The sequence below is a fragment of the Lactuca saligna genome, chromosome 6 (assembly GCF_052625555.1).
Source record: "Lactuca saligna cultivar CGN05327 chromosome 6, ASM5262555v1, whole genome shotgun sequence".
NCBI classification, from domain to species: Eukaryota; Viridiplantae; Streptophyta; class Magnoliopsida; order Asterales; family Asteraceae; genus Lactuca; species Lactuca saligna.
The window spans coordinates 57199864-57212522 of NC_136422.1; the positions used below are offsets into that span (position 1 = coordinate 57199864).

A 12659-nucleotide genomic window follows, 5' to 3' on the forward strand; every position below is an offset into this window, starting at 1 on the left:
AAACTCACCCAAACTAACTCTAATATTGGGCTTAGGGGCAAAAAGCCCAAATTTTCCTTTTCCTTCAAGATTCTCGGCCCAAGGCCCAAGTCCAAGAAGAAGTGGTGAGGAGTTGACTTTGGTTTGCCACCTCATTATTGTCTTTTGGATTTCCATGCAACATATCACATACCTCCATGTAAGTATCACTTCAAAGATCACTTCTTCTTTTCCCTCCTTCACTCTTGGCCATCTCAAACACACACACATCTCACAAACTCTCTCAAGAACACTCAAGAAAACTTCCTCCCTCTCCACTCAAAGATCTCGAAATTTAAGAAGCTTTCAAGAGGATATTTCCACAAACTCTTCATCTAAGGTAAGATTATGCTTGGATCTATGACTTAGGTTCTTTGTGTTATCAAAATCTTTTCCTAATCCATGCAAAAATCGTGATCTTACCTCTTAGAAGCATACCAAACTCGAGATCTTCAAGAAAAGGGTGCTAAGGCCAAAAATCACCAAGTTTTCTTCCATCTTTTCTTCAAAAACCGAAATCACACCCTAAGGTGAGCTTCATACCCCCTATTTTCTGTTTTTATGAGTTTTGTGGGGGGGGGGGGGGAGGGGGGAATACAAGTGAAAGTGTAGATCTATATATGTTTTGTATGCCTTGTATGATTTCTACGCTTATATGTGTGTTTTTGTGTGTTATAATGTTGGATCTAGCCTTAAAACCCCTAAAAACCGAGATATACTTTATGATTAATGATACTAGCATCAAGTATATTTCTACATACAAAGTGTTCCAAGAAAAATAGCTAAATGGCTTAATAACATTTTATTTGGGCTAAAACCTCAATTTTTGGACATAAAATGTTAAAAATATAAAGTTAAAGGGGCCCAAAATGTCATATCACGAATTCTGATGGATGAGGAGTGTCAAAACAGTTTCAATGAAATATTTTCTGAAAATATACTCATTTGGAGGATTAAAAATATAAATTTCAAGCTTAATGGGCTAAAAATGACAATTTCGGCCCAATAGGGCCCATTATGCGAAAATTTCTGTTTTGAAGGGCCAAAACTGTGTTTTTCTGTAAAACAGTGGACTACTAAGGTTCCAAGTACTTTTCAAAGGTTTAAAATGCTTTTCAAATTTAAAACGGACCAAAGTTGCAAAAATTTTCCAATTTGGGCCAAAATTGTAAAAACTACGAAAAAGAGGGGTTATAACCAAGAAAACTGCAATTTCAGGGACTTAAACTGTTTTCAATGAAAAATATGCTGAAAAATATTAATTTCAATAATTTTTGGTGTTAAAATGTCAAGAAAAATGATTTAAGGACCAAACCGGAAAGTTATTTAATTAGAGGGTTGAAAAGAGTAAATTTTACAAACAATGAGGGGCTGATAACAGAAAACTTTCAAGGCTAATTCAATGCACGCAACTTGATCAAATATTGGCACCGCGACTACCTACGTAATACAATACACAACAATACCAAAAATCGTTGTTAGACGAATTGATTCGGTCCCGAATCAATAACAATCCGAAAATACTAACACGACGATAACTCGATTCATACACGAAAACATTTGGTAATTCAATATACACGTGAGAGTGCACAGATGTCTACGCACCATCTTTGGGCCCCAAAGTGTAAAATCTTGTTTGTTGGGCCTAGCTAGCCCAATGACCTGATCTTAAGGCCCGAAGGCTTCTACCTTACAAGTTGTTGGCTCTTACATGACCTAACACAACGTAAAAGGACTTTCAATGGCTTTTATACTATTGGTCCCCAAGGGTCCTATGGTATTGCTAGTAAAGTCGGTATTTCATGCGAGGCGGGTCAAGGGCCCCTCGTACCCTTTTTTTTTTTTTTTTTTTATCCCCAACCGGTTAATGGAGTCATCGGGGTCTTTGTGTCCTCTTTCTCTTCGGATGTGGGATTACTCGGAGTCAGGGCGGTTGGATAACGTGATTAGTACAGACGACGCCTACGGGATCGTTAGTATAGTTATAAACTGGTCGTTTGTGTAACGCTTGTTTATAGCAATTAATCATGCGCAAAAATAATCCGACGTCGCCTGGAATTAATGACTTCACGCGTTACAATGGTTTTATTTCAACTTCATGGAATTCAAAGTATTAGGAAAACATCGGGTTTTCCTAGGGTTTTTCAATACATACAGTTTCGAAATGTACACAAGTTTAATGAACATTTTTTTTACAACTATAGAAACAAACAAGCATACTTATGGATCTTCACAAACTTTTTCAGAAACTCTTTTCAGAAAATATCGGATTTTCTGGTGGTTTTCAAAATAATACAAAACGTTGCTTTTCAAATACCGCTTATGAACTCACAAACATTTCATATGTTGACGTTTTTCAAAATACTTGTATTCTCAGGTAACCAGTGAATCAAAGGAAAATGTACTCAGTGATGGCTTGCAGTTTATCTATTAACGAACTGAACAATTTATTTTTGGGAATATAATGTTTTGAGACAATGTAATGGATGTAAACACTATCAGTTGTAATATTCGAATGTTGGTGACGAATGATGTTATGTTTCATGTATATTCATTGTGATGGTATTCAATTGAGTCACAATAGCTCCCGAACGTTTTCGCCGTCTGGTTCGGGGGTGTGACAAGTGGTAAGGCTCAACATAATTCACGAATACACCTTTTATCGCTAGCTTCTTTCTTTAAACGAGTTGTTGTCATATCTTTACTTTGCGCTGCTATTCCCATTGCTTGAACACGAGCAACTCGATATGGACCTTTATCAATCGAACGCCATAGATCTTCGTCGGTACCCTTTAGATAATCCTCCATTTGATCCGACCACTGGTCATAATACTCAAGAAGTAACATTGGGATTTTTGTAGATGAACCTAGAAGGTTTGTGTAGTCCATCATCGTATTCACATTCAAATTTTCCATCGAATTGATTGGAAAAGAAGAAAAGCTTGAAAAAGAATGAAATCAGATTCAAATGATCGATTCTCGATTGTAGAATCTACAAGTCTCAAAAATCGCTCGAATAAATACGTTTTCAAATGAGGAAAAAGTTGAATAAAAAAGTATGAATCAATAGTTGAAAACGAGAAAGAAGTTCCTCAAACAATTTGATGGTTCTTGCTCTGATACGAGTTGAAGAGTTGAGAAATCAATCGTGTAATATGAATGTAAATGAACAAGATCAAGTAAATAAGATTTGGTTTCAACTCTAATTATCTGGATATCAAGGTTACAATGAGAGAGAGAGAGAGAAAGTTACAATGGAGTTCGTCAAAAAGTATCTCTCACAACCTAGACTCAATACTATTTATAGTACTCACAAATACAAAAAGTATATTAGGACTTCGACAATAAAAGAGTTACAAACATACGTGCATGATAAATACATATAATATCGAAGTTGTGAAATCTTCGAAATGGACAACTAAATAATACATTGACTACTACCTAAGACTTCGATATATCACAATATCTTCGACCCTATAAAATGCCCCTTAATCTTGTCAAAGACAATACATAGTTGTTTGTATGTGAAATCCCATATCACTCTGCCCCATAGGCACATGTGTCAACAATTACACTTAATAAGTATATGTATCATTTGATATAATATATGTAACTAACTATACACCTATTAAACTTTTCTAATATAGAGACGATTGCAAGAAGTTCATTAGTAACTGGCTGTCGAGGGTATTTTCCTAAAAATCCAGGCTCTAGCATATACATCAGGGAGACTTTCACCATGTCTGCTTCACCTAACTGATGAAGTATGTCATTGAACATGTGCATAAGGTCAACCATTCTCACCGAACATGAAAGCGGCAAAAAATGGAAATACACGTTGTCTGAACTGTGCAAAATCAGAACCGAGGGGGGGGGGGGATACTTCCTGAACTACAAGTCGATAATCAAACAAAATGCTTTCTTATTGAAGAAAGCCCGCTAGTTGTGTACCGGAAATAGAAGCTCTTGTAGGTCAACCGGAGGCAAAGTAGTATACTCCTTGCACATAAGATAGTGACTAGGGATGAGCATCGGAATCGGGTACCCGCTTTCGGAACCGAAACCGCCTTGGAACTGCCGGTTCCGGAACAAGAACCGCCTTAAGCGGTTCCGGTTATATATATTTATATATATATATATATATATATATATATATATATATATATATATATATATATAGTATGAATATGTGTATGTTACTTAGATCGATTTAGAATATATTTGTCCGATTTTGTCCGTCTTTGGTTCGAATTGATTCGATGTCGACGAACTAAATTGCGGTTTTGATGAAAAAAATTAATAATGTTGATGTAACCGGGTTAACCACTCTTGGAACCGGAACCGCCGGTTCCGAGACTGGTTCCAAAAATTTAAGAACTACTTAGACCGGTTTCGGTTCTGGTTCTAACATTCTAGGAACCACCGGTTCCGGTTCCGGTTCTTGCCAAATGAGGCAGGTACTCGCCTATGCTCATCCATAATAGTGACAGAGTAAAGTGTGACATTCCACACCCATCGACATGTTCACATAATCACCAAAACATGATTTCCTAAACATGGTCGCACAAATTGCTCACTTTTGTAAACGAGCCAAGATTTCCCGCCCAAGTTTAGGCCTGCAGGTTATAGTGACAACCGCTTCGTATGTTCCGTCATGCTACACAATTCAAAAGAATCATTAATTAGACATTTTTGTATGTATGTTCTGGAGGACATTCCAGAATACACAATTCCAGATCAAAATTCCGAATCCCATTTCCGGATAAGGATTCCGGATGAAAACATTATGGATCAGGATTCCGGATTAAAACATTCTGGATCTATCTTCCGGAACTGTTCCTCGTATTCCGGACGTGTTACATGGATTCCGGATTAGTCAAAATGAGGATATTTGTAAGATTTTTTTTTGATGTAGCATACATATATAACTAAATGTAATTCTATAATTGCCTTTAAACCACTAAAAGTCACAGAAAAACAAATAAAACCTATATAATTACATAAATTATGTAGGTTTTAACATACAACCTAAAGTAAAGACATATAATTATATACTTACATATAAAAAATGATACTCTTCACTGCTAGAAGATGACATTTGCGGTTGGATTGGTAGTCTGAAATTACTGAGTTCGAAATGGTCTCCGAAATATAGGTTCGAACACAAGTGATGTTGAAATGAACTTCGAAACGATATTTATAGGGGGACCACAAAACCGGGTCGGATCCTATAACTAGGGATGAGCGTGGGACGGAACCGGTACCGACCCGTAACGTTCCCGATTTCCCGAAAACCGAATTCGATCGAATTCAATCATGAGTACCAAACCTAATTAACATCACCGGTACCGGTACCGGGAATGATACCGGTTTTCAATACTAGTACCGGTACCGACGGTACCGATTCCCGAATTTCGTGTATTTGAAGTACTAAGTACCGTCCCATATTTTTACATTCGGTACGTTTCGGTACCGGTACGAGATCGAGATTTGGGAAAAACTGCTCATCCCTACCTATAACCGTTACAATTTACTAAATACGAGTCCGGAATGACCGTTCCGGATCTTGCATTCATTTTTCAAAAGAAAAACTGGTTATTAATTTTAAAATATCATTATAAAGTGGTTAGATTACTCCAATATTTCCTTAATATTTTGCTCTTATATTTTTGTAATACTTTTTAGTGTTTGATGATTATCTCCCAAAAAAAAATCTCACATTTGGCACATTGAACAGAAACCTAATTTTCCATTTACCATTTTCTTGGGACAAAACATATATCCGTGTGACTTTTAATTAAACGATATCTATCTATAAATTTTAACACTCAGACCTAACCCAAGCATGACAAGATTTTCAACCAGTTTTGGTTGCTCAACAACTTTAACAATATTTATATAGAAAAGAAGCTTATTCATGACTCTTAGCTTGACCAAACACACGTGCACGTCAAATTCATTCAACTTATATCAGGAACTATGTGTGTCAACATCCGACAAAAAGATGTTGTAATGAAAGTTCTTGTTTGGCTTCTTTTTTGGAGGTGAGCTCTTTTTTTTACTGATTCACTTAACTTTTCCTTGAAAAGAAGCTCTCCAATTCAATCAACTACACGTTTGGCAATGGAAGTGATCTCGTTGGAAGTTATGATACCAATTTGGCAAATCTTATGGCTCTATAGGGAACGATATCCTTGAGTTTGTCACTAGTTATAATCAAATGAATCAAAATGGCAAAACAACTAGAGTTTGGAATGACTTACACATGTTATGTTTTAATCGAGTAACAACAACGTATCAATTAAAATAACGAATAGTTTTAACTAAAAAGGAAGGTCATAGGCCAATCAAATAAATAATAGATTGGAAGTAATAATGATCATCAAATATATTTAATAAATATGTCTTTATTAACAAATTTTATGCAAGATATGTAGCTTGTTGTCACGGGAGGACCAAATGAGTGGAGTGGGTAAGGTGAAGGGAAATGGAACACCACTCTTGGGTGCGATTTAGGCGGTGCGGAGAAATGGTGAAGGGAGAGTACCCCACCCTCTCTCTCCTTGTGTGATTGAGGAACTCTATTTTTTGTATTTTCTTTATTGTTTTTAGTTTTTAATATATATATATATATATATATATATATATATATATATATATATATATATATATATATATATATATATATATATATATATATATATATATATTAAACATTTATAAAAAAATATATATTAAAAATTATTGTTTTTAATTCTCTACAAATAAAATATAATTTTATATAAAATATTAACAAAATAAAAAATGAGAAGTGAAAGATACAATTTCTTAGATTTTGTTGAGTTTGTGAGTAAATGGAAAACTGATATGTCATAGAAAAAACGAAAAAACGAGTGGTGAGGTGTCCTCCGGTTTAAGTGGTTGTCAAATGAAATGGATTAAACATAGGAAATATAAATTGTGATGTGGGAATTAGATGAAAATTTTCTATGATTATTGTCTAGTTTAAGTAGGATTTTAATGGTATTAATCAACAATCTTTTTAATATATTAGCAATAAGAAAAACAAAAATGTTCAAACATATGTTGAAATTATTTTTCCAAAATCTTGTTATTCTAATTAATGAAAAAACATGAGTAACTTATTGATAAATTAATAAGCTAACAAATAGTTTTTCATCTAAGTAGTTAGACAAAGCCTTAATTATATATATCAATAAAAAAAATGTGACGATTGGAAAAGAAAACCTTATTTATTTAAAAATAAAATAAAATAATTGGAGATGAAATTTAAATTTGTATGTGTAATCCAGCTGGGTCGTAAAAGAGTTCAAAAAGTAATAATAAGTTGTAAATATTTTGGTAAAAGAACACGCACAAAAAAGATTAGTTGAAGTTTGAGATGTTTTTGGAGTTCTATCAGCAGTTTGTTACGCAATCTCTAATCTTGTTTAAGACTTCTAATCCCCTTGCTTATAGCCTTATATTCATACAATACATCACACTCCCCATCTACCTCTCGATCTCCATATCCCCAATTAGGGTATCTACATTCATAACTAATCTTTTTGGCAAAAAGAAGCTTGGAGTACCATCTTTCTTGTTTCCAGATTACTGGGTTTTTGTTTGTTTCTCATATTAGGTTTCTTGGATTTTGTCTTTCGAAGGAAAAAAGATTGTGCTCGTCTAGTACGATCTACATCACTAATTGTTCTTTTAACGTAAATGACAACAAGTTTTTATAGATTTCCTGCAAGTCGAGGTCAAGTCGTAATCTTGCCGGCACTACTGGTGGCTCCACCGGTTTTTACCGACACAACCTCCTCACCCTCGCCGGAATATACACCCCGTGAACCTGTCATCCTCTCCATCTCAAAGCTATACAAGAGGTTTAATTTTTGTATTTATAAATTATTGTTTTTACTTTTTAGAATATAATGTAATAAACAATAATGTACATTCATTGCTTTGTATATTATGGCCTTCTCTTATTTCTTTTTGTTTTACTACAAAATATTTTTGGCTTAATTAGTTACCATATACAAAACATTTTTACTACATATTACCAAACAGCATTATTTGATTTTGACATGCTACCATTCAGTCAGGGATAGTCGTGTAAACTGAAATTACAAAACCATAATTATATTGGTAGATTTAGATAGATTTTCCACAAGTGCAAAGAATTATAATTATTTACATTACAATGTTGTAATATGGAAGATGAAATAATGATTAAAATTTGTTCATCTAGCCTTTGTTTTCCTAATTATATTTAAATTTTATGATGCATCTTTAATTTATTGGAACAAAGTTCAATTAATTACTTGAACCAAAAGCATGTGGGTATAGCTAAAAATATATTCTTACGTGATGGTCTCTTCTTATTGTAATTGAAAGCAACAATGATGTTAAATGGTAACATACCGTATGCTTTTTACCCAACTAAACCACATTATTTAAACAAACCTTAAACATCCCGACAAATGACATTAACTCTTAAAATACTTGATAAAAATTATTCATGATACTTGATATTCTAATTGTGACACAAAAGGCTTCTTTAGTTATGATTTTTTATGCCTAAAGATGCTAACAAGTTTCGTGCAACTGAATTTTTTAGAGGAATCTTTGAGAAGTTGCAATGGCTTCAAACAATGTCCCCTTGGAGATCTCCATAATTGTAAGAATTTTATTTTATTTCAATTTCAGTTTAACAGGTTAGCAGATACCCTTATCTCTTTCAGTTTTTGTAATTAATAAAGGTGTTCAAGTTATATCCTCAATTAGATTTTGCGTGTTTTCATATATTTTCTGAATTTATTACTGTCTATACACTATACTAATAACTTTTGTTTTCTTGTACTTATGACAATAGCATGATGAACGAGCACCGATTCATCAACAACCCAAACCAAAACGAAAAAGAGGAGGTTGGGCTCCAGCGTTTCTCCTTCTTGGTAAATATTCTCTCATGCATCCAAAAGGAACAATTTTTATTACCTATGAAATGCCAAAAAAGTGTACAATAGATAAATAAAACAATATAATAAATAAGGTTATAAACATATGAGTACACTTTTTATGACTTTCTATCAAGTTTTCTAAATTGCATATTTGATCCATTGCTTAGAAAATATAACCATTATTTAGCCATATTACTCGTGAGTAAACTGATTCAATATTTTCATCTCTAATCAATTCAAGTTTCTTCCAATCGTTTGCTCTTTTTTCAGCAAATCAAGCCCTTGCAACATTTGCATTCTTCGGAGTTGGAGTCAACATGGTCTTGTTCTTGACCAGAGTCATCGGTCAAGGCAATGCAGATGCAGCAAATAGCGTTAGCAAATGGACAGGCACTGTTTATCTTTGTTCCCTTCTCGGAGCTTTCCTAAGTGACTCTTACTGGGGTCGCTATCTCACTTGTGCAATCTTTCAATTCATCTTAGTCATGGTATAATCACATAATAAAAGATCATAAAAAATACTCTAAAACCTCTTGTTGATTATGGTAAAGTAATTATACAATAACAGTTTCTAACATGATATTATTAACAAATCGTGTTGTGTAGGGATTGGTGCTATTATCCTTAACATCATGGCTATTTCTAGTGATACCTTCCGGATGTGGAGATGGAGTGAACCATTGTTTTCCAACTTCAACTAAAGGAACGATGATGTTTTACTTATCGATTTACATGGTTGCATTAGGATATGGTGGGCACCAGCCAACATTAGCCACCCTTGGTTCGGATCAGTTCGATGAATCAGACCCAAAACATAAAGAAAAAGGCACGAAAGGTGCTTTCTTTGCTTACTTCTATGCTGCGCTCAACATCGGATCATTGTTTTCGAACTCTATTCTGGTGTACTATGAAGATATTGGTCATTGGACAACTGGTTTTTGGGTGTCTATGTCAGCTTCGGTGGTGGCATTGTTATTGTTTTTCTGTGGTTCGTTTCATTATCGGTATGTTCAGGCTTCGGGAAATCCTTTGCCACGTGTTGGTCAAGTATTTGTAGCAGCTTGTAGGAAGTGGAAAGTTCGTGTTGATGATGAGAAGCAATTGTATGAGGTTGATGGGTTGGAATCGGCTATCAAAGGGAGTCGAAAGATTCTCCATAGCGAGGAGTTCAAGTAAGTCAAGATTATTAAAAAGATAAACTTTATTAAAAAGCTCTTAATCCCATTGCATTTCCTCTCAAAAAATGTCGAGTTTCTAGTAAAAACGAATTTGGATATGCCTGTACACTAGTTGTGATTTACATTTCGCGTTATAAGCATCTATGGTTTTATATATTTTTAGCATAACCTTTTGGTGTTAATATTTTAGATGTCTAGATAAGGCCGCGGTGATAACAGAGAACGATTTAATGGGGCCACAAAATGATTGGAGATTATGTACGGTGACACAAGTCGAAGAAGCAAAATGCGTTATAAGAATGTTACCAATTTGGCTATGTACGATTATATACTCCGTAATTTTCACTCAAATGGCGTCTCTATTTGTCGAGCAAGGCGCGGCCATGAATTCCTATATTGGAAAATTCCATTTTCCAGCTGCCAGCATGTCGATTTTCGACATTGTCAGCGTGCTGATATGCACGCTGATCTACCGAACAGTATTAGTCCCACTAGTCGGGAGACTAAGTGGAAACCCTAAAGGTCTAACCGAGCTACAACGAATGGGAATAGGGTTGATCATTGGTCTTTTAGCAATGATTGCGGCCGGAGTCACGGAGGTGGAAAGGCTAAAACGGTCAATTCCCGAGGAACATACGAGCTCGATGAGCATATTTTGGCAAGTGCCACAATACGTGCTTGTTGGTGCTTCTGAGGTCTTTATGTATGTTGGACAATTGGAATTTTTTAACAGCCAAGCTCCTGATGGGATCAAAAGTTTTGGAAGTTCACTTTGTATGGCTTCGATTTCGCTTGGAAATTACGTTAGTAGCCTTTTGGTGCATATGGTGATGAGTATTACTGCGAGGGGTGATAAAGTTGGGTGGATTCCGGAGGATTTAAATGATGGTCATATGGATCGGTTTTATTTCCTTATTGCGATCTTGACTGTATTTGATTTGGTGCTCTATGTTTATTGTGCGAGGAAGTACAAGTGCATTAGTGTCGAGGAAAATGGTAATGAACCCAAGAAGGAAGAAGGGTAATTCGTTTAGTATTTTGAAATTGTTAGCACATCTTGTTTATGTTAAAAAGTTAAGATAGTTTGGTACGTTTATTATGGTTTGTTAAAGTTTTCTAGTGAACTTGAGATTAATAACACGTTGCTTCTTTGAATATGATTATTTCTTTTGTTATAAATAAGCTTGATTGATTTCAAATGCTTAAAAAATATGTTTGTGTTTTTTACACTGTTGTAAAAATCTCGACTAGGTCCTAATTAATCCCTAGGCACTACCCAACTGATTAGAGAACGCATATCGATTAATCCATACCTACAAAATGAATGAAACAGTAGAAAACAATGAAAATTTAACATTTTGAAGAAGTCATATCTTAATAAGAACCATTTGAAGATTGATTAGTGTTGTATTAATCATATTAACTTATTTTATTATAATATTAGTGATATTTATAATCTTTGTTATGATATTAGTCATATCTAATTTTTGAAAATTCAACGAATTAACAATTAATAGTCCCCGATTAATCCTCCGATTAATCTATGTCTAGCCGATTAATCCCTTAACTCCAGTCCACCGACTAGCTAACGTTTTACAACCTTGGTTTTTTTTATAATACTAGGAGGAAAGCCGAGGCTTCGCCCCAGGACTTGTTTTTATGTTTTTTTTTATCAAAAAATATAAAGGTTTTCCAAAAAATATAAAGTGGCTAAAAAATTATGGAAAAAACCTAGAGGCAAGCTAAGCTAGGGAGCTTTAATATATATATATATATATATATATATATATATATATATATATATATATATATATATATATATATAAACATTATCAATCAATAAACCACAATCATAGCTAGTCCCATATATCTACCAGTCTAATCACATAACCAGTAACTACATATCTCTATATAACATCATACAAAAAATCAAGATATCTAATCCAATAGGCTGGACTTTGTGCATTCGACCCATAAGTATAGTGAGAAAAACTCACCTCTTAGTCCGAAATGAATGTTGAACAGAACGCAGCTCCAAAAGTCAGCACTACCGATCACCTAAATAGGACTGGGACTTAAGCTTAGTTAACAATCCTAAGGCCCAAAATATTCAAATCACCCCTAGGTTGACATTGGTCAAGGGTCAAAGTCAAAAACTCAGACGAGTCAACCCAACCGAGTCAGTCCAACTGAGTATGTTGGGCATACTCAGCAGTACGTGGGGCGTACTCGGTAGTTGCCCAAGGACGGGGGTTTGACCGCATGCGCACAACGTACCAATTAGTACACCCAGCGTACGCAACTGAACTTCTTCTGAACACAATAAATGCTTAATACTTAAGCTTTTACGACTAAATTGCAGATCCAATTCCCAAATATCGTTCTTGACCATAAAGTTTCCAACTTTATGGTCCTGCAAGGCCAATAAGTGCTAAATTCTAGAAACCCCAACCTCTTAACCCATTAAGAAAACCAAGCACATGCATTTCGAAGGATT

General features: G+C 34.6%; 1 protein-coding gene across 1 annotated transcript; it reads left to right on the top strand.

Moving 5' to 3' along the window:
* Positions 1 to 7551: 7551 nt before the first annotated feature.
* Positions 7552 to 11264, top strand: LOC145001255 (protein NRT1/ PTR FAMILY 7.1-like). Its single transcript, XM_078960622.1, has 6 exons — positions 7552 to 7907; positions 8642 to 8701; positions 8897 to 8978; positions 9255 to 9472; positions 9591 to 10156; positions 10353 to 11264. The coding sequence occupies exons 2-6, from the start codon at positions 8663 to 8665 to the stop codon at positions 11185 to 11187; spliced, it is 1740 nt and encodes a 579-aa protein (XP_078816748.1). The 5' UTR covers positions 7552 to 7907; positions 8642 to 8662; the 3' UTR covers positions 11188 to 11264.
* The last annotated feature ends 1395 nt before the right edge of the window (positions 11265 to 12659 follow it).